General features: G+C 45.7%; 1 protein-coding gene across 1 annotated transcript in view; it reads right to left on the bottom strand.

Annotated features, from left to right (window-relative positions):
• Positions 1-9,227: 9,227 nt before the first annotated feature.
• hdlbpa (high density lipoprotein binding protein a) overlaps positions 9,228-22,923 on the bottom strand; it is a 44,340-nt gene continuing 30,644 nt past the window's right edge. The window contains exons 6-28 of the mRNA XM_034078694.1: positions 22,683-22,889; positions 22,378-22,593; positions 21,479-21,685; positions 21,281-21,388; positions 21,085-21,189; positions 20,554-20,632; positions 20,314-20,453; positions 19,884-19,988; positions 19,684-19,797; positions 19,493-19,579; positions 19,268-19,399; positions 16,383-16,601; positions 15,797-16,018; positions 15,478-15,696; positions 15,229-15,367; positions 14,991-15,142; positions 14,816-14,920; positions 14,393-14,527; positions 14,068-14,211; positions 13,792-13,971; positions 11,282-11,398; positions 11,023-11,166; positions 9,228-10,607 (exon numbers count right to left, since the gene is read on the bottom strand). Coding sequence (XP_033934585.1) covers positions 10,518-10,607; positions 11,023-11,166; positions 11,282-11,398; positions 13,792-13,971; positions 14,068-14,211; positions 14,393-14,527; positions 14,816-14,920; positions 14,991-15,142; positions 15,229-15,367; positions 15,478-15,696; positions 15,797-16,018; positions 16,383-16,601; positions 19,268-19,399; positions 19,493-19,579; positions 19,684-19,797; positions 19,884-19,988; positions 20,314-20,453; positions 20,554-20,632; positions 21,085-21,189; positions 21,281-21,388; positions 21,479-21,685; positions 22,378-22,593; positions 22,683-22,889 — 3,366 coding nt within the window. The 3' untranslated portion in view covers positions 9,228-10,517. The remainder of the gene's footprint in view (positions 10,608-11,022; positions 11,167-11,281; positions 11,399-13,791; positions 13,972-14,067; positions 14,212-14,392; positions 14,528-14,815; positions 14,921-14,990; positions 15,143-15,228; positions 15,368-15,477; positions 15,697-15,796; positions 16,019-16,382; positions 16,602-19,267; positions 19,400-19,492; positions 19,580-19,683; positions 19,798-19,883; positions 19,989-20,313; positions 20,454-20,553; positions 20,633-21,084; positions 21,190-21,280; positions 21,389-21,478; positions 21,686-22,377; positions 22,594-22,682; positions 22,890-22,923) is intronic.

The raw sequence follows: 22,923 nt of genomic DNA, 5'->3' as shown, positions 1-22,923 counted from the left end.
GCTTCTCAGTCTCCATCTTGCGTTTATTTGTAAATGTCATGAAGCAAGATGTGCTTGCTGACAGTTTGAAACCCCAGTTGTATGACCACTTCTGGAACATTTCTTCCCCTTATCCATATGTCCCCATCATCTGCATACAAAGCAGGTTTGATGCATCCGTCCAACTTAGTCAATATGTCATTTATCATAATGTTAAATAATATCACGCTGATTGAACTCCCTTGGGGAATACCATTTTCTATATTGAAGTCTTTCGAAACCTCTGCCCCTACTTGAACTCTGAATTTCCTGTCTGAGCCATGATCCTGTTACTGTCACTGTCACCTGTCACTTAATTTGATGAGTAACCCATCCCTCCACATAGAGTCATAAGCCTTTTCAATGTCAAAATATACTATTGCCATAACCTCTTTCATTTGCAGTGTCTTCACACTGTATTCCCACCTCATTGATCACTCTAACCAAAGCATTGTGGATCTTCCTTTGCGAAAACCAGTCTGGAAATTACTCAGCAACCCTCTTTGTTCTAAGACATGTCTATATGTCATCTTCTCCATCCATTTACACAAGTGTGATGTTAATGCTATGTCTGTAGTTACTGAATACCTTGTTTTGTTCTTTAATAGCTCTGCTACATTCCTCATTCCACCACGGCACCACTTTCTTCCTACCCTCTGTTGTTCTTTTTGGTATAGTTTTATTTTCTGCTTCTTTAATGTGCATTGTGATTTGATTTGAGCACTCCTCTATACTTCCTTCTAATGCTAACAATGGTGCTGACTCCTTACAGCAAATTCTACATTTCTCCCAGTCTGCTTTACCAAAGCACCACCTGGAAAATATACTCACTTCCTATTTGTGTTGATGATAGAGAAAACTGGGTAATGATCACTTCCTATGGTACAGTCACGTTTACATTCCATTCACACGATTTAACTAAACTATCCGTCACAAGTGTGTGGTCCAAACATGATTGTGTCCCCCTATTCACGTCTATTCTTGTTTTTTGTCCATCATTAAGGCAAAACAATGATCTTTCCTCTAACATCACCATTACTGTCTGTTTGACTGCTTCTGCATAGGCTGTTGTGAGCATTAAAATCACCTGGGAGACAGAGCATCTTTTTCAAGAGATTTGATTAGTACATTATCACCAATCTGAAAGGGGTGGGTGGGCTCCTCTCCAGGCTGGGGGAGCCTGTCAGCCACCTGCCTGTGAAACTTTCTCAACATGTCAGTTAGATATTTGACATAGTTATTCATGTAATCATCTGTCCACAAAAGAGTGAGTTTGTGGGGTGTTACTGGGGGGCTAGATCCTGCGAACATTACCCTTCCCATCAATACTTCGTGTGGGCTAAGCCCTGTCGTTGCATTTGGTGAGCTTCGGATGGAGCACAGAACTAGCGGCAGCGCGTCTACCCATTTTAGTCCTGTGGTCAACATTGTTTTAGTGAGTTTCTCCTTTATAGTCAAGTTCATTCTCTCAACCTGGCCTGAGCTCTGTGGGTGATAGGGAACATGCAGTTGCCATTTGAACCCTAACTGTAGCTAGACTCTGGGTTATCTTAGAAATGAATGCTGGACCTCTGTCACTGTTAATTCCTGTGGGCACACCAAATCTAGGAATAACATATTTGAGAAGACACTTTACAACTGTTCTAGCGTCTTCTTTTCTGGTAGGGTAGGCCTCTACCCATTTGGAGAACTGGCACACTATTACCAAAAGATATTTGAATCCTTGGCATGGTGGCAAATGTGAAAAGTCAATTTGCATATTTACAAAGGGCCCCGAGGGGGGCGGTAAGTGTTCATGCTGAATTTGACCACTTCTTCTTCTTGTCTGCTGGCATATCATGCATCTATCTACCATGGTCTGTGTAGCTAGTGTAATGCCTGGAGCAAACCATTGGGACTTTATAATCCCATTCATCCCTCCTTTTCCTACATGTGATTTGCCATGTGCAACATGTGCCAAAACATGGAGGAACGAACGTGGACAGACCATCCGTCCGTCTGGGTGGAGCCACAAGCTGGACTCAGCGTCAAGTGTACAACCTCGTCTTAGCCATAAATCCTTCTCCCTAACATCAGCGCGGGCTTGCATGTCCGCGACATCATTAAAGGAAGGCAAACAAATGGGCTCTGCGTGTTGAGGGGCATTGGAGCACCATAGAAGAGCAGGAAACTGCTGCTTGTTTAGCCGCGGTGTCGGCTAACGCATTTCCACGCGGAATAGGATCATCATAATGTGTGTGAGCAGCACACTTAACTACTGCTAGCTGTGTAGGGAGCATGATAGCGTCTAATAGCTCAGCTACTAACGCATGATGTTGAATAGGCTTACCGGCCGATGTTAAGAAACCGCGCATTTTCCACAAGACACCAAAGTCATGGCACACACCAAATGCATACCTGGAGTCTGTGAAAATGGTTGCAACTCTATCTTTAGCCAAAATACACGCCCTCAGCAGAGCATACAACTCTGCGGCCTGAGCCGACGTGCCATTTGGCAAGGCCCGGCTTTCTAAAACCTCCCAGTCGTTCACAACAGCATAGTCTGCTAAGTGTACTGTGTCAGACGGCCTGCTCGCAGACCCGTCTGTGTATAGAATCATATCTGAATTAGGGATAGGAGTTTGCAACATATCAGTTCTGGGGGAAGAAGACATGTCAATCGTTGTGACGCAGTCATGTGTTATTTCAAAATCTGGAATTGGCACCAGCGTAGCTGGGTTTAGAGGGGGGGAGCGTTTAAGTGTGATGTGTGGGCTTGAAAGAATTATTGTTTCATAACCAGATCGCCTTGCTGCTGTCATATGCTGACTAGCAGAGGTGTTCAGAATATGTAAAACTGCATGTGGGACATGTACTACACAGTCACTGGCCAGTACAATAGGAGAGGATTGTTTGATAACAATTGAAACTGCGGCCACTGCCCGCAGGCATGAAGGCATACCGAGCACCACAGGGGAGAGTCGAGATGAGTAGTATGCAACAGGCCGGAAATTAGAGCCATGCTTCTGTACCAAGATGCCCGTTGCAAAGCCCCCCTTCTCATGGACGTGCAGGTGAAACGGCTGATGGTAATCAGGGAGCCCCAGGGCAGGAGCTGATGTCAGGGCTCTCTTTAAGTCCTGAAGAGCTGTGTGCATGTCCTCAGACCATTGAACAATGTTAGGAGCAGCCTGCAGAGTGGCAGCACGCAGGACAGAGTCCATAGCAGCGTACTCGTATATCCAATGTCTGCAATAGTTAGCCATGCCCAAAAAAGACAGCATGTCCTTCTTTGTGCGGGGTGGTGCCACTTTGTTCAAAAGGCAAATCCTTGCTGGCGAGAGGAGTCGGTGTCCATCCCTCAGAATGTGACCCAAGTATGTGACCTCAGTCTGGCAGTACTGCAACTTAGCCAGGGATGCTCTGTGTCCGCATTCAGAAAGTCTTTTCATGAGCAGAATGGAGTCGATGCGACATGCGTCCATGTTGGGAGAAGCTAACAACAGGTCATCGGCGTACTGAAGCAAGGTGCTACCTCCTGTAAGGACCAAAGTGTCCAGATCTCTCTTAACCGCTGCTGCGTACACAGTAGGCGATTCAACATACCCCTGTGGGAGGCGCGTGTATGTGATTTGTTTACCTTTAAAAGTAAATGCAAACAGATACTGGCTGTCTGGATGCAGAGGAACAGAGAAAAATGCTGAACACAAATCAATAACTGTGTAATATTTTGAATCTGGCGGCAATGATGCAAGAATCGAATTAGTGTCAGGCACTATAGGAGCTATCGGAATGACAATAGCTTTAATAGCTTGCAAATCTTGGACAAAACGCCACTCATCAGGGCGATTGGGTTTAGGTATGGGCAGACTTGGGGTATTACACGGGCTGGTCATGTAGATTAATACGCCCTGATCGAGCGGAGATTGGATGACTCCTTCAATTCCCAAAATGGCTCTATGGGGTAAATTGTACTGTCAATCTGGCATTGGCTTTAAGTGTGACTCTGTGTGGAGGGGCTGAACAAACAAACCCCACGTGATTCTTGTGTTTAGCCCATAATGTGGCCGGAACCTCCGAAAGATCTGAAGGGGGTCCATATTGTGTGAGTGCAGGTGGCTGTAAATGAAGAAATGTGCTTTGAGGGAGAGAAAGTTGCTCAGAGAGATGCAGCATGTAATATTCTTCTCCGAGGTTAATTAGATTATGTGTGTGTGTGTGTGTGTGTGTGTGTGTGTGTGTGTGTGTGTGTGTGTGTGTGTGTGTGTGTGTGTGTGTGTGTGTGTGTGTGTGTGTGTGTGTGTGTGTGTGTGTGTGTGTGTGTGTGTGTGTGTGAGGGAGAGAAGCTTTTGCAGCCTTCAGCAGAGCATGGCAGTGGGCTGTCATGGCCCCCACTTCCTCAGGTTCACTTCCTAAAGTGACCGCTAGTGTGAGGTGAGGGATCGTGTCTGCAGCATAAAGAGCCTGCTGTGTGGTTGTGAGCCTCAGGGGCAATGCGCACCCCTGGGGTCCTAAAAATAGAAACTGCTCACATTCCAACTGATCTGAGCTGTTGCAAAAACCTCTTACTGATAGCGCATAGTCATCTGATGGGTTAAAAGCAGCTGTGCAGTGACAATTCAACACAGGCCGCATAAGGGACATTAAGGAAGCACACACAGGGGAAATGCTAGCAATGTTCTGAATTCCTGTTGTTGAGAAAACAGAAATCATGTTGAAATCTGGAAATGACCAACAATAAAGGTTGTCTTGAGATGATTGAATGAATTGGACAGCTTGATAGACTTTGCTAGTCAAAAACAATCTGTCTGGAGTGCAATGTATTGTTGCTTGTAATTTACAAAGCAAATCTCTGCCCATTAGATTAATAGGACTTCCATCTGAAATAATGAAAGAGTGTTGGACATTTGACCCTTCGATTGAAATATTAGTATTCTCTGAAATGGGCTCGGACATAGGAATGCCAGAAACTCCCATTGTTGTAACAACATGATTAGTTGCTTCACACACTTTTTCCTTCGTGCGCACTGCTGACAATGTTGCTCCGCTGTCAATTAAAATATCTACCGCCTTACCACTAAAATCAACGGGCATAATCGGATCTTCACGCGGGTTATTGGAAAGGCGAATTGTTGCTGCTTGAATGGGGAAATGCTGTGAGTTTGATCCTATTTCTCCATGGCCTCCCTATCGTCTATTAAATTGACTTTGCTGACCGTTTTGCCCCTGTTGAGCCTGCCTGTCATAGTGACTGGTAAGGGGAAGGGGGGGCAATAATGCAGGATGGCGGGGGGGGGGGGGCTGGGGGAGGGCAGGCAGGGGTTGTGTATTCTGCTGCGCTCCCCAGCGTCTTTCGCACTGCCCCGCCCAGTGGTCCGTTGCACCGCAAACATGACATGGCATCAACTTTTTGGAATGTTTGTTCTGCTGCTGTCTGCCCTTGTCTTGATAACCCTGTGATCTTCCCTGATTTTGATACTGCTGTGTGCGGTTTTGTCCCTGAGACTGCTGGGAGTTATCCGCACTCTGATAAGCCTGTGTATTTTGAGGCAACTTTTGCATCAGCTGGGCAATTCTGGGGGTCAGAAATATCTGATTTCTATGTAACGCGCGCATTGTGGCTATTGTGATTTGCCAGTCAGGAGTCGCCATCATGTAGGCCTGAGCTGTTTCAGGGATTACATTATGTAACAAACTCGGTATGGCGAACAAATCATTGCCCTCCCTTTTAATGCCCGCATTATTATCCCACACTGTCATGAAACGCTGGAGAAATTCTGGGACAGTTTCTGTTGGGTTCTGTACGCAAGCCGTCACTAGCGAAAAATCTGTGTGAGTTTTAGCGCATGTTCTAATAGCCAAAGCAGCGACGGTCTGGATCCACATATCACGCGTCTGTGTCGCAGGCCACGTCTCTGCACGTGGGCCAATCTGCCTTGTATGTTAGGATTATCAGCTGTTTAACATCATGAACTAAACAGTTATAAACTGAGCAGACATTAGTCAACCACGACAGATACTCATCTGGGCTTTTAGTGGGACTTGGAGCGTGATTAGTGACATCCATGACCTCAGCGGGTGTCCAAGGCTTATAAACTGGAACTTCTCCTATCAGCAATCGCTATTGCGAATCCTGCCTGGGGCCAGAGCACGCGGACGTGGCTCTCAGCCAGCAGATCGCATGTTCACATTGTGTTCGTCTCCCATCATCCGACAGGAAGCGAAGGGCGGACGCTCTAGCTGCTGCGGGTGAGGAGGACGATTGGCCCACCCAGAACAGGGGCAGCCTGTTTCTGGAGGTTACGACCAACCACCCCCGCTCTGGAACCGAGCTTAACGGCGTTCTTCCAGGTTAGGCAGGCCAACTTGATCGCCGGACGGCGCCCTATGTTGGCCACCCCCAAGGACCACCACCGTGGCACCAGAGGAGGCGGAAGAGATCGGCAAGGCAGCCGTGGCGGTCTCCCAGGCAAGGATCGCAGCCTGGATGACGCAGATCCAGCGCCACCTCTGGCTGCAACAAGCAGCGGTTACAGAGCCAGCCAGGAAGGTTTTGCTGGACGCTCCGGTCAGCCCGGACGGGCTGACCGGACCCTAGTTCCTGGCCATGGTTGAGTCCATGAAGGCGGCAGCGGAGCAGGCGGATGACATCCGCCAGCACGTCGGTGAAGCATCAGTGACACCAGCAGCAGCAGCAGCCAACTCGGAGCAACAGCAGCCGAGGCGTCAGACTCGTCCGTCAGCGGCGGCTGGGGCACCGTCCCGCGCCTCCGCCCCCCCACCAGCAGAGAAGGGGGGTAAGAAGGGAGTGAGGTACTCCCGTTCGGCGTCTGCTTCACGAGAGCCGCCGAGAAAACAGAGCCGGCCCTGACGGTTTGGGGGGGGGAGTGTGAGGGAAATAAAACAAGATTATTTCCCAACATGTTGTCTGAGTCATCAGTTGCAAATGTGTTTCACATATCCCCCACCCTGGGTGAACCGGCTGCCTATGACCTATCGGTTAATAGCCAGCAGGGTTCGTTACAAAAGCCTGCGCTATTTAATCTATCGATTAATAAGCTGCGGAGCACAGTAACTACACCAGCTGCCTCCAATCTGTTGATTAGTAGGCAGCAGGGTTCGCTGCAGAGGCCTGGTGGTTATAACTTTTCGGTTATTAAACCACAGAACTCACGGCATTCCTCTGTCCGAGATACGCCACCTATACACGGTCACAATAAGCCCATGAGCGCCGTAGTAACGCCTCATGTGGATATCACTGCACACACCTCCACCCATCCTCTGAGCGTGGACGCGCCTCATGATGAGAGTCGGAGTGAAATGCAGCGTGTGGAGGCCTCCGCACAGCCCTTTCGCTCTAGGCCCACCTTGGGTTGCCTCACGGGCAGCGGCATGAACTCAGCCCGCACGAGAGCACGACTCTCACGGCAGAGAGTGGAGACGCTGACAGCTCTCCTTCGATGCGTCACACCCCGCAGCGTGGTGACGTCACTCTCCGTGATGCGCAATGCGCCCTCTGGTTCTCCCTGTCAGCACGGGACCACCCCCCCTGGGGGTGGATGCGTTCGCACATCGGCCATGGCCCAGGGGACTGCTGTACGCCTTCCCACCAGTCCCGCTGATTCCTCGGTTCCTGGACCGAGTGCAGGAGGAGCGGCTGTCAGTGATCCTAATTGCCCCGGAGCGCACGGGAGCTTCCTGGTTTCCATGCCTACAGCGTACGCTGTCAGGCAGGCCGTGGGAGATTCCGTGGCGGGGGGACGCTCTCTCACAGGTGGAGGGAGCGATCTGCAGTCACCCAGTGATAGGCCAGCCCTTATGGGCATGGCCCCTGAGCGGGAACACTTAGAGAGCTGGGGTCTCTCTCAAGATGTTGTACGCACCATTCAGGGAGCCAGGGCCGCGTCTACCAGAGCGTCCTACACAGCCAAGTGGGCAGCGTTCCAGCGTTGGTGTGTAGGGAGAAGCCTGGACCCCATCACGTGCCCCCTGCCTCACGTGCTGTCGTTCCTCCAGCTGTTGTTGGACAGGAATTTGGCGTTCAGCACAATCAAGGTATATGCGGCTGCCATATCATCTTGTCACGTGGGTTTCGGAGCAGGGACGGTGTTCAGTCACCCCCTGACGAAACGGTTTCTGCAAGGGGTACGAAGACTCAGACCGGTGTCACGCGCACTGGCGCCTCAGTGGGATTTGGCTTTGGTGTTACGAGCACTAAGCAAAGCCCCATTTGAACCTTTAGAGCAGGTTCCCCTCAACATGTTATCAGCCAAAGTAGTACTGCTTTTAGCTCTAACATCAGCGAAAAGGGTGAGTGATTTATCCGCTCTCTCTGTGGCCCCGTCATGCCTCCGGATCCAGGGGGATGGCAGTTCGGCTGTGTTACGTCCTAACCCAGCCTTTATGCCAAAGGTCATCACAAGCTCTTTTAGGTCAAGAGTGATCACCCTGGACGGGTTTTTTCCGCCTCCTCATAAATCGGAGGAAGAAGCCACATCTCATCTCCTCTGCCCGGTGCGCGCGCTGGCCTGCTATGTGGCGCGCGCAGCGGCAGTGCGCCGTTCTCAGCGCCTGTTTGTGCATTATAGAGAGCGCTCGATCGGGCAACCTCTGTCTACACAACGGCTGTCACACTGGCTGTGTGAGGCGGTCTCACAGGCGTATGTCTCCTCCGGGGTGACTAGGCGCTGGGCCCCACTGGCTCTACGAATAGCTGAAGACAAGTTATATTGTATGGGAGCAGATTGCCGGGCCGCCTTCCTATTTATACCGGAAGGAGGCCCGAGGGTGGGGCCCACCTAGCGGGTGGGCGTGGACTACAAGTGTTTCAGTGCTGCGCGGGGGCGCAGAGGGATAACCCAATAGCGATAGCCTTTTAGAGGGCTGCGCCATTTACTCATAGAAACTGGGTTACAGTAGCTAACCTCAGTCTTTGGACGTAATCTCGTTTTTGTTTACAATTAGCAAGCCTCGCTAACACGGAGTGTTTAAAAAGCAGGAAATTAAAAAAAAGTTACTCACCGTGTGATAAACCCACAAGAGAAAAAGTATTTGAGCGCAATACTGTTTCAGAAATAATCCTTGATGTGATTTAGAACAGGATGGCGTTTTATCACAGCAGAATTTAACTTTATCTCCAGTAGAATTCTGATCAGGCATTGGCTCCGCCTCTTTTTTTTTTTAAATTTAAAGCTAAGGACCCAAAAATAAAACAATCCGGACACAAAAAACAGATTTTCAATTTTTATTGACTTTTTGGACAATTTATTTTCCAGTGTCATCCGTAACCGTATTTGCATAATCTTTCATTCAATGCTAGTAGGATATAGACCAAGGTAGTCTGATGCAAGATGTGGAGTTAGCAGCTAGCAAGCTAAATCCACACTGCTCAGGCAACTCATAATAACAACTGAGGGGCAAATGTTCCGAGGGCTTTCAAAGGAACAACATACCTTCCAGAAGTCCATTAAAATGCATCTCGACATCATCTCTACCTGGTTTGTATCTTTCTAGTTGTAAGGCTGATAAAAAGGGCCATTGCTATTTAACAGACAGACTGCATAGCAACTGGAAGACAAAGGGACTGGACACTGACCCATTACAGAGGATGAGTAACACAGGACATCACTAAGACAGATAGTTGGCACAAGATGGTCTGCTGTTCTGCTCACAAACAGTCATAGTATTTTTTGTAGAGGGATTTACTTTTGAATGTCAAAAAAAGTTCATTCAACAGTTAGTGTGAGATTTGATACGTTGGAGCTCTAGACCTAGTGTTGTGAAAAGTTTAGTTCTGGCATGATCTCCAAGCATCTGGCAGTTTGAATGGGTGCCATTCTGCAGTGGCTGAAATCACCACCCCCCCCCCCCCAGTAAAGTTTACAAATGTATAAGGCTACAAGGTACGTGCCACTACTTGACCATAATCACAGAAGCACAGTTAACAAGCAAATGGAAAGATGTGACAGGACAACCACTACAGTGTGCTCGAGGGCGAACGACTGACAATTTTCACTCGGCTACATGAGTAAAGCAGGCAGGGGGTGAGTAACTGAAACAGCTGGCCCCTCGGTTGGTCAGGCATCATGTTTGAACATGTCTCCAGCAGTAATTCAAACCCTTAACCCCGCCCTGCGAAGGCAACTAAGATAAGGGCAGCTAAAAAAAAGAAGAAGTGATGTCTGGCCAGCGTTGAATTTGGTATAAGAGTTCAAACCACAATGAAATGTCAGCTCTAATCAACACTTTAATGTCAGACTGTGTAGACTTATCACAACATCTGTCTCTTTTTTCTTTTAAGCATAAGACGGCATTATTTAATGCAGACACAAAGCTCACAAGTCAATTACAGTATTTGAAAGCACTTTTAGACTGATGAATCTGCGGGGACAGACAGGGATAAGTACAGAGAGAAGGATGACGTTCTCAGAAGTGAAGACTTGTAGGGTCAGCGGTCAGTCCAGGTCAAGAGGGGGACGATGAAGGAGAAGATTGTGTCCGGTTTACTTCAGCAGCATGGCTTAGAAGCGCTTGGGCCCCCAGGGGGAGGACTTGGCTGCCACCGGGGCTCCAAAGCTAGGGAAATCCTCAGAGCTGCTCATGTCAGGGGCCTGGAAGAGGAAACACCATTTAGCAACATAAAACTACCACAGTTGATTACTTTTATTAATACATATTTGTATTACAAGTTTCAGGTCAAATTATTTGTTCCATTTTGTTGACATATTTGAATTAAATGTTGTACAGGGGGACATTTGGATATCTCTTTATATCACTCCATAAATCAAAAAAAATAACTGTCAGCAATACAAAAATCTATTTAGACTATGTTTTAGGAATAAGTAGTGATCCAGTCCATGAATGAAATATGAACTAACCCCTCTCTAACAAACATTCAGAATATTGATGGAAAACACTCATTTTGAAAAAAGGAATTAAAAAAAAAAATGTAAAATATCCCAAACTCTCAAAATTAACTACGAAGTTACCATTTCTACATTCAACCAGGTGAACTTGTGGACTCACCTTCTCGCTGCCAGTGGTCCAAGGTGCCTCGCGCACCACGAAGCCTTTGGATGGGCCACGATGTTCATCCATGGCGCCAGCAGCGCCTCCCCCAGGAGGCCTCATGTAAGCCATCTTTGTCTCATTCTCCACAGCATCTCCCATCTGGCAAACGGTGGAAAGACAAAACGTGTCAATGCCAGTCAGGAAACAGTAAGGACTACAGGCATTTCTTATACTGTACACATCTACAGTTGTCATGTGCGCTAAAAAAGCTTACATATTCCTCTTCCAGATTAAGAAGGTGGTCGATTGCTTCATCCACGAGCTCAGGGCGACCTGTGACTGTAACCACGTTCGGGTCTGCAGATCCACTCTGAGGAAACCTGAGATCAACCTGAAAAACATGCACACCAAGCCACATCAAATACTGAACACCTTTTTTTTTAAAGTTATATTTTGAAACTTAAGATGGATTGCACATGCACTGCAACCCTTAACACATGTTGACATAACCCGGAAGAACTGTATGAAACCTCACATATAAATATCAGTTAAACAGGACATTACACTGCCCGCTGCCTGGTACAACCATCGAGCCAGTGTGATTATTCATTTGAGAAACACATCTGGAGTTTAGCCCAGCGAGGGTGCCTGGGACAAAGCTGACCTGGTTCACGTTCATTTAGTAAAACATTTCCATGTTGCCCTCTCAGGTAAGCACCCATGCACCATAATCACACTGGGTCGTCATGGGTAACCATGCTTTCCACCTTTATAACCTCTAGACCAGGGATCTCCAACACGTCGATCAGCTTTTCAGTAGCTCGCCGCTTGATTATCGATTATAGCGTAGTACGGTTGCTTCTTGATTTTTCGGCCGCGGCTGGACAATAACGTTTTTTTATTTTAGAATGGTTTCTGTCACACGAATATCAAATTGGTCCGTGACGCAGAGATCAAGGAACAGATGTGACAGAGGCACAGCGACACCACACACGGACCAGTCTGCTTTCTCCACCAACACCAGTCCAGAACCAACAGCAGAATGACCCGCTCTGAATCAGGCCGTGTCGCTGCGGCTCAGAGACACACTCGTTATCGTCAGGTTTTTGGTGGATTTAATCAAGTCTTGGATTGCAGAGTATGAATGTCCTCTTGCTATTTTCAGTTGATGAATACGTGTGTAAAGTTTGTGAAGGCAGGAGGAAAAAAGCTTCCGCGATCACCGTCTCCTCTCCGTTCCTCCAAACCCCGCCTACTCCCTGAAAATAATGAGTGACAGGCTGATAGTGACCCGATAGAAACTTTATTATTCACTGAGATATAATGAAGCTAACTTAGTCTCATACATTCATGGGATTTATGTAACAGTGAGACAGAGAATGTAAGTGTGCACCCACATGCACTATTTTTGTTTGTATATGCTGTTGTAAATACTCCTGTTGTCTGCTGTGTTCAGACTCAAGTCCTGTGTGTGAGGCCACATTCAGGACCTTCAGTGTCCTTTCTTAAACAGAAGACTGTTGCTAGAAGCTGCAGCTAGACTGCAGAAGTATATAGTTTTTGAGGATGGAACAATTTCACACAGATATAGGGAGGCTAGACCTATACAATTGATTTATTATAGTTTATAATTTAATGTCAAGACGAAGAAAAAGATGGCTGAACTGTTCAGTGTCAATCCCATGGAGGTGGAGGTTATAAATCTCCAAAATCATGTTCAGCTTATCGGCCCGTCCACACAGCGGCGTGCGCTGACGCTTGCCGGCGGGCGTGTCTGAAACTCGACCAACAACCAATCATATTAATCTCCCGCCCCTGACACACAAGCAGCGGTTTGATTGGCTAGAGCTTGTACTGGCATATGATTAGATTGGCTGACGCTTCTGCCGAGGCGTCAAAAGTTGAACATTACTCAACTTTTGCAGCGAGCCACGCCAGCAACGCGTCGCTTCCCACGATGCATTTCGGCTAAAAGTGACGTCACCCCATTCAAAGTGAATGGTGAAGCGTCAACGCACGCCGCTGTGTGGACGGGCCGTAAGTCTCAGCAAAACTCACAACATTTCTGGAGCCTTGTAGACCCAGAAAACTCTAAGAACATTCACCAAGCAGCACTGAACACGCTTTATTTGGTTCTGTTCTGCAGACCTTTGTGAAGCAGCTTTTTCTGACATGAATGTCATGAAATCTAAATACAGAACAAGACCGACTGATGAACATTTAAATGACTCTTAGAGTGAACCTAAGTGGGTCCAGCAGACCCCTCCATGGTGGACTCCGTGCGGCGCCAGTCCTCTCACTGACTGTGAAAAGAGTGAATGCACTTATTTTACACATGTGCCATAAGATGCTTGTACGGTGGTGACTAAGGACATTATTATGTGAATGTTCAGTGATGTACTTACTATGTGGGCCATAATAATAATAATAATAATATGTGAGAAATTGTCGTTTTCTTGGACCTTGATGTGAAGTTAAGATTTTTGACAAGCTTTAGGTATTGCAATTTCACACGTGTACAAAAGTAGCTTAATTCAACTGATGAGGGCTATGTGAATAAATGTAAGCGATGCAAGTAGCTCTTGGCCACTTTCATTTTTTCAAAGTAGCTCTCAGATGAAGAAAGGTTGGAGACCCCTGCTCTAGACATCTTGGAAGAAGCCTTTTGCTTACCTTGTTCGTGTTTATTGTTTAAAGTAGAATGTATAAGAGTCCCAATCCACCTCCCCCAAAGCAGACTGCCCCAGCTGGGTAGAAACCGTCCTGTCCTCTGAGCAGCCTCACCTTAAACTCGTCCATGATCTTGCGGATGCCCTTGCCGCGGGCTCCGATGATGCGGGCATGGACCCTGCTGTCCAGGGTGATGTCCTCAGAGATCATCTCCTCCAGCTCGTCCACTAAAGCTTGGATGGCATCTCGTGCTGCTATGGCTTTGTGCTCATACCCTGTAATAGTAATCTGATCCTGCGGAGAAACGGCAGCAACGTCAACATGACATGGAAGAACATTTTGATTTCATCCTCCACAACTTTCATTAGTAATTAAAAAAGGAAGCTATACCTGGTTTTCATCATTCTTCTCTGGGAACTGGATGTTCACATCGTGTTCCGTGCGGATAGTTGTTATGATTGCACCCTTGCGTCCGATGATTTTAGGGTGATACTTGGGGTCCACAGTGATGGTCAGCTTGAAGCTCCTGAGTGCCTGTAGAGGGGCAATGGTCACAATAATCCAGGTCAGTTTGAACTGTGACCCATTTCTACTCCTGCCGATACTGGTGCTTGGTTATTACGGTCTTTCCTCATTCAGTGTCATCATGAGGGTGTCCTAATCTCAAAGAGAACTTAGTACATGAATCATCCACACCGCAGAGTGAAACACTGACCCGATCCTCCTGCTCGGACTGCAGCTCTTTGACGCGCTCCAAGAGGCCCTCTTTGGCGCGGTCCAGGTGATTGGCCAAGCCTGTGATGGAGATTTTATCACACTGCTGCTCCGGAGCAGGCACTTGAATATTAACCTGGTGGCAGAAAGCGAGGTCACTCTTTAAGTCTCTATTTCAGGTGTTTTTAAATTAATAAATATAATACACATGAATCACAACAATAACAGGTCATCAAAGCCTCAGCTCTACATGTAAGAGAATGCAGTTTGATCAAATAGTTGGTTGGTGCATGATCCAATATTGCATGATTTTACAGGTTAGCTTATATAACAATTCAATAAAATGTACTTTCATGAACTCTGGGCTGGAGGCAAAATAAAAAACACATTGTGCCTCCATGTGCCTTAAGCATGAATAACACACCTCAAATTCGTCCATCATCTTGCGAATTCCACTTCCTTTCTGTCCAATGATGTAACGATGAAGCTCAAAAGGCACTTCCACCTCAATAGAAACAGGAACCAAGGCCTAAGGAAAGGAGAACGTTAGGAAACAGCTAAACACTTGGGAGAGATATGAGGATGTTATGAAGGCTAACCTTCAGCGCCTCCACGGCGGCCTCGCAGCGCTCTTTGCGCCCAGAAAGCACGATGATGTCACACTTTTTGGGTACGTTTGGATCGACGGGCTCCTTCACTTCTCCGTTGGTCTCGCCATTCTCCTGAATGGGTTCCTCTGCAGGAGGTGCTGCTAAAACGTGAATCCAGACAAGGTTTGATGAGAACATTAAATGTTGTGATCCCCATCCCAAGTGTTCACACCGGTCAGGCGTTTACCTTGTGGGTCCTCGCGCTCTGGGAACTTAATCTGTACATTGTGATCTCTAGTGATCTGCTGGATACGAGAGCCTTTGGGACCCATGATAGAACGGTGGAACTTCTGAACAATCACACACTCAATGGTCACCTGAGCGTCCTGGAAAACAGAAATAGGAAAATATGCTACATTTTAAAAAGGAAGAGGTGGGGGGGGGGTACATACCATGAAAGAGCATCTTCGCAAAACAAAACGTCAAATAGACTAACCAAGTCCTCCACGATCTCCAGCATGCGCTTTTTGGCCTGATCCACACAGTCTTTGGCTCCTTTGAGGGTGACCTTATCGCTCTGAGTCCCAGTGCGAGGGAAGCTCACCATCACGCCACCATACTCATCAGCAAGGTCCCTGAGGACCTGGCCACGGCGAGCCACAAAGTAGCGATGATGTTTTGGATCAACAGTCAAAGTATCCTCAACGACGTTATCCTGTAACCAAAGAATATGTGTTTAATCTCCAGGCACCGGGAGAGCACCAAAAGCCTCATCCTCTCGGTCCTGCTGTATCAGAACTCCTTCTGAGCCTCACCAGACTCTTGATGAGCTCCTCCAGCTCCTTTGTGGCATCCCGCACGGCTTCTTCGGTGCCGACCACAGTGATGAGCTCCTGGTCTTGGTCGTCCATGGTGGGGAAAATGATCCTGGCCCCGGTGCTGTCTCGAACCTTACGGATGTTTCCACCACCTTTCCCTATGAGGAACTTGTGGTATTCCGGCTTGGCACGCAGCTCCGCAGTGTGACTCTTCGTTTGCTGAGGGAGAACATTCAAAGAACAATTATTTCTAAGACAATCATTTTTCACGATTCAACCTCAATTATGAGGTCAGCTCAAAAAGAAAATTGTATTAACTGCCAAGTTAGAAATTCCTTCATGCTCATGCGCTTAACATGAGTTCATCTTTAGGGAGCAAAACTAATCGCAACCTTCATTTCTGACAACGTTGCACCAGCTTGCCATTTTAATTGTAAAGCTGACAGGAGAGTGAAAGTGTTCTTAGCATGTAGTTATGTAGCACCCATACAGCACAGCAGCAGCTCCTTTCACCCCTCCTGTAGTGCACGTTTAGCAAGGTCAACAGAAGTTTAAATGTTTATCTTCAGACATTTTTACAAACCTTCTCCTCTGCCAAGGCCAGCAGTTGCAGCTTGGCTTTCTCCACCTCTTCTACAGGTCCTCTGATGGTGACCTTATCAATCCCTGAGCCCTCGGTGGGAAAGTGGATGTGCACACCGCCACACTCCTCCATGATGGAGCGCACAAAGCGGCCCTTCGACCCAATCAAGGAGTTGTGCAGCTTGGAGGGAATGGACACCTCGACCTCAGTGATGTTAGCCTGGACACAGGGAGACCTTCATTTAGCACAGGAACCAGATGTGGACACATGTGCCAAAGCTTTGGAAGGACTAATACATGTTAGATATTGGCAATATATAATCAATATATTTAATGTTCTGCTGCATATGTACATATATTCTCACTATTCTTTAAGATGCCAACCCATTAAGAATGTTGAAATACTGATTTCAAATTGACCATTGGAAGTGGAAAACGAAAAAAAAGAGTCAAAAAATTAATATTTAAATATATACAAAGTGATAATAATAATAATAATAAAAATACATTTCCAAGACCAAATTGAATTTAAAATTATAGCAGATATGTCATAGTGTCACTCAAAATATCAGCACATTCTAAAGAGGGATTTCAAAATGAAAGCCCTTTAAGAGGGTCATATACGTTGTTTTATATCACGCTTGTATGATCACACACACACATCAGAAGGGTTAACCCAGTGTTTCCTATACATTGATTTATTTGTGGCGGGCTGCCACAATTAAATAACGTCCGCCACAAATGGATAAAAAAAAAAATGGATAAAAAAAAAATATATATATTTTTTTTTGTGAGGTGGGTTGATGATCGGAAGGTTGCGAGTTCAAATCCCGCCTAAAACACCACTCAGGGTTCTTACACCTTTTCCAAAGTCAAATTCAAGCACTTTTCAAGGTGCATTTTCAAGCATCTTACAGCTGCTGTAAATTACATATTTATATACACATACTTATACTCAAATTATTATTTTACATACCTCACATTAAATCAGATGTTCTTTATGCTATACAAAACCAAATGTGTGTTTCATAATAGCATTCTACTTGAGGATGAAAAATTTAAGAAAAGAAAACTAAGTTTAATATTTCAAAATGAGTGACCCATCTGTACGTAGACTGGGCATCCCATATAACCTGGCTGAGCCAAATAACTTTTCAATACATTATTGATTACTATTTCTGAGGTACTTTTAGGTTGGCAGTAAACATAAGTCAGAGGTTAATGGTGTACTTCTACTCCACTACATGTATTTAATACCTTTAGTTACTTTACAGATCTGGAGGAATGATGTGAAATCTAATCAAGTGTTGAATCAGACTTTAGTTCCACCTGGAGTAAATCCACCAGCTACCCTGCAGTCTACAAAGTCCTTCAGACTAGCTGCACCTTCACCAGCTACCCTGCAGTCTACAAAGTACTTCAGACTAGCTGCACCTTCACCAGCTACCCTGCAGTCTACAAAGTACTTCAGACTAGCTGCACCTTCACCAGCTACCCTGCAGTCTACAAAGTCCTTCAGACTAGCTGCACCTTCACCAGCTACCCTGCAGTCTACAAAGTACTTCAGACTAGCTGCACCTTCACCAGCTACCCTGCAGTCTACAAAGTACTTCAGACTAGCTGCACCTTCACCAGCTACCCCGCAGTCTACAAAGTACTTCAGACTAGCTGCACCTTCACCAGCTACCCTGCAGTCTACAAAGTACTTCAGACTAGCTGCACCTTCACCAGCTCTGAGAACACTTTCATGATCAATCATTATAAAACATATCATATATATTATTCTGAAATGGACCAATCTGCACAATGATGACTTTTACTGTCGCTACTTTCACTATATTTTGATGCCAATACTTTTCTACTTTTACTTGAGGAACATTTTGAATGCAGTACTTTTACTGTAACAGAGTATTCCTACACTCTGGTACTTCTACTTTTACTCAAATACAAGATCTGAGTACTTCTACTTTTACTCAAGTACAAGATCTGAGTACTTCGACTCAAGTACAAGATATGAGTGGAATCTAAAATGCTCTACTACGGCGTACCTTTCATGTGGCTCATCAGCACAGACTCTCGCATCGTTATTTTTGCAGGAGGCTACTCGTGGGCTTGACCCTCGTCTTAGCCATGGCTTGTATTTGTCTTCTGCTAGCCAACGCTCGTTGAAACTGCAGCCTCCTGGCACACAGTCATCTATCTCTCATCAGAATGCCCAGGTCACACGGAACAAACACCTGCAGGTCACGCGCATAGCACGGGAAGGCCGCAGCGGAGCTGTTTTATGTAGAAGCGAAGCAATTAAGCGCGCTCCGACTTCTTTATTTTCTTTTAATCTAAAAAGCGAAGTAAAGCATGTACAATGTCAAGCACTTTATCCCAAATTCAAGCACGATTCCCAAAATCCAAGCACTTTTCAAACCTTGAAAACACCTCGTACAATTTCAAGCATTTTAAAGGATTTCCAGCACCCGTACGAACCCTGACCACTACTAGTGTGCCCTCGAGTAGGGCACTTAGCCCAGGGAGAACATCCCTGTAATTGGTCATTGGAAGTCGCTTTGGAATAAGGCGTCTGCTAAATGCCTAAATTGTAAATTATATTTTTGGGAGAATAAACCCCACAGAGTGTGTTTCACTCATTAACAATGCAACACAGAGCAACAAGAACGTTGCCTACAGTAGCCATGAACTTGAATGTATTTTCTTATTTGAGGGGGGGGGGGTGCAGATAGAATCAAATTCTGTGGGAAACACTGTAACCAGTTGTGTTATTTGAGAGACAATTTAAATCGGGATACATTTAATGTATTTCACTGTTGCCAAAATAAAAGGAATGTATTTCTAAGTTGCTCAGCCCTAATATACGTGCATGCATGTGCTTACCAGTTCTTTCTGAATGGCCAAGATGCGAGTCCGTGCAACCTCACAGTTTGCCTTCTTGCCCGTGATGACGATCATCTCTGAGTTGCTGTTCTCAGCTGGCAGGTCAATCTTTGTGTTAGTTTCCTCTCTAATCTAGAAAACAAAAGAGAACATTGTTAAGTTCGACATGGACACCCTGAAGACCTAATTCAACTTCATACATTCTCTTTAAAACATATACAGCACCTTCTTGATATTTGATCCTCCTTTTCCAATTATGTTTCTGTGGAACTGCTTGAAGATGGGGACTGAGAGAGAGAAGCCGTTCTCCACCTGACAAAAGGAGTCACTGAGAGTTAACACACAACTGCACTTAGGGCGTAATAGTTGCCTTTAAAATACAATATTAATCGAATAAGACCTTTGTAAGGATTTACCATCTCAGCCACTATCTTCTGCATGAACTTTGCACATTTTTCCACCTCATTTCGGGGGCCCCTCAGTTGAACGATGTCACTTTTCTGTGCTGGGTCGGGGAAATTGATGATGACCTGGAATAAATATTAATATTGAGTTTCATAAGTTACAAATAATATTTTGGGCACAGACAAACTAACACGAACGGCAAACAACTCACCTCAGGGAACTTGTCGCGCACTTCTTTAATATTCTCCCCTTTTTGGCCAATGATGGCTCGATGAAAACGCTGTTCAATGATCAGGTCCTTTGTACGCTCATTCTCCTGTGAGAGACAGCAGGTTTAGTAACGGCACAGTCAGGGTCTGTCTGTCTGTCACTCTTTGTTAATATCGCTAGCTGATCATATAAACTTTGATTGTATGTTTTGATAACGACAACTCTGTAACCTTTTTAAAGATGTGTTTATACAAGTGGTTGTGTAGATGAACAACATTGAAAATCATGCATTTTTTAATGAGTGTTTTCAAATTCAAGCATACATCCAACCTTCAAAACATTGACTAGGCTTATTCCAAGCTCTAAAGACAACCCCAGCACATCAGGTTACAATTGGCAGCCTCTTGCCTGCGAACCCAAGTTTGTCTCACCATGCGAGACGCCAGCTCAAGCAGCTCCTTCTTGGCTTCCTGGACACCCTGGGGATCCCCCTCAATACGGATCAAGTTGCTTTTCTCGTTGTCAGGGGGGATGCGGACAGTCACCTTGTGCAGTTCTTTGATGCGGTTGACTATGGATAATAAGAATAAAATCAGATTTGAGGATGTTGATCCAATGTTTGTTGTATTGATTTGTATACACCATGCTTTGGACAGTAAGACTATACTTACTGTTGACACCTCCTTTTCCAATCAGGTGTCTGTGGAATTTGGTATCCACGCTGATCTCGGTGTAGTCCATACGGCTTACCTTTTAGGTGAAAGTAGAATAAATGCATACAAATGACTTGGCTTGGCTCAACTGCACTTGTATGTGTTGTTTAAATGGTAAACTGTACTTATATAGCGCTTTATCCAGTCGTTACGAGCCCATGTCATCATTCACACCTCATTAATACAGAGCAGTGCCACTTGCTCTAGGAGGCTAACATCCATACACCATGCCATCGAGAACAGCTCAGGCTTACATCAACATGTTGACTGCTTGGGCTGGCATCAAACCCACAGCCTTCTGGTTGAAAGACAACAGCATAACCTCGCAGCCAGTCGCCCCTTTAAATGGGGCGCTTTACTTTACATGAAAATAACCTTTTAGGTACTACTTGTACAAGACCTACTCTGACATCAGAGAACCGTTTTGATTGGCAGTGTGAATTTGGGTGTACGTCAAAAACAAACTTGTAAAGGAAACGTGTTACTTACCAAATCTGCTACAATGATTTCGATCTGGCCCTGCACCATCTGCACGTCTTTGGTGGGACCCTCCAGGGTGATCTTATCTTCTCCCTCAGTGAACTCAATGTGCACCTGAAATCAAAATACATGGGAAAGTAAGATTAAAAAAAGTAATATAGTATCATTTAAAATGCTTTAGTTAGTTAATGTATAGTAAACATACCTTGGGCATTTGTTGGGTAATCTTGGCCAAGTTCTGCCCCTTCTTGCCAATAATAAAACGATGAAGCCAAGAAGGAGCTGTGACCGAGGAAATAGTGTAGCTGTTCGCCTGCAAAAGGAAGCGTGTTCTTTAAGTTAGACCTAATTTCTTCAATGATTACAGCATCAAACTTAATCAGAACATGAAAACGTTCCACACCTTGGCATAAACTTCAGTGAGGGCCTGACCCAGGCGGTCGGGCTCCCCACGGAGGATGACAGTTTCTGAGCTGCTGTCGGACGGTGGGATCTCCACGGACACACCAGTCTTCTCCAGGATCTCCTGCAGGGTGTTTCCCTTGGGACCGATCACATACTTGTGCTGAGACTTCTTCACTTCCACTGCGATGGTGGTGGAATTCTTCTTCTGCAATAAAAAAAAGAGTAGAGCTGATCAGGGACTTGTGCATCATAAAATCTTAAGATGCCAAATGCCAGTGTGATTTAGAACTAAAAACAACAAATGTTGTAAAATGAAACTCTAGCTGCTTATAGCTAAATACAAAATGTAAGTGATTTCAGTTTGTTTAAGATATAATATACAACTACCTAAAAAAGGAGACTGCATGAATTTACATCAAAAATCAAGACATTGAATCACAAACTGAAAAAAGAAAATAACTTTGAGATGTAGCGTTGGCTACACATTTAAATATTGTAGTTAGTATATCAAATGCTATGTAACTAAGCCATTCAGCTCAGGTCTATGTAAACCAGCTAGAAGGAAGAAAGTATGCATCATTTGAGTACATGTTAGGGGTGCAACTTAAAGATAATGGCCTAAGTCACATTGTCTTGTGACTTAGCACACGTGTATCTATTCTAGTAGACCTCATCAATGGAATAATGATCAGTAGAAATGGATGGTCTCTCTCTGTCTCTCTCCCTCCCTCTCCCCCTCTCTCCCTCTCCCTCTCTCCCTCTCTCTCCAACACGTGTGTGTCATTCACTGTCCCTCAGGTTGTGGCATGTGTATATCTCTCTCTCAAAACTGAAGACTAGATTTAAAACAATTATTTCAACTTTAGTTTACTTGTAATCGTTTAATTGTTGGCTTACCTTCTCTTCATAAATCTTCTTGATCATAGTCACAGCAAGGGCCACCTGCTCTTTCTCCCCAGTGATGACAATCTCCGTCTTGTTGACGCTGGGAGGGGGGACATTAACACGGGCTCCGGTCTCCTGCATCATCTCTCCTACTTGCTTGTTGTAGGGACCGGTGATGAATGGGTGGTACACCTTGTCAATGTTCACTCTCTCCACAGCACGCTTGTCCTGTAAGAGTAAAAGGGGCAGGGGGAAACGATTAATATTTCTCCTAAAAGCTGTGACATCTGGAACACATGTGAGTGGAGACACATTACCTGCTCGGCAGAGATCAATAGGATCTCATGCTTTGCTTTCTCCAGGCCCTCCTTGGTACCAGAGATCTTGATCTGGTTACTGGGGTCGTCGGGTCGTGGGATCTGGATTTTGGTGGCAGTTTTGAGCTCGAGCTCTTGAAGCTTCTCCCCATTTTTGCCGATGACAAAACGATGGTGCTCTTTGGGGATGGCAACAGTAGCCGAGGCCTGTTAAGAGTTAGAACATACAGTTGGCACCATT

The sequence above is a fragment of the Pseudochaenichthys georgianus genome, unplaced genomic scaffold, assembly GCF_902827115.2.
Source record: "Pseudochaenichthys georgianus unplaced genomic scaffold, fPseGeo1.2 scaffold_464_arrow_ctg1, whole genome shotgun sequence".
Lineage (NCBI taxonomy): Eukaryota > Metazoa > Chordata > Actinopteri > Perciformes > Channichthyidae > Pseudochaenichthys > Pseudochaenichthys georgianus.
Note: the sequence above shows the minus strand (reverse complement) of the source record. Positions and strands in the feature narration are given on the sequence as shown.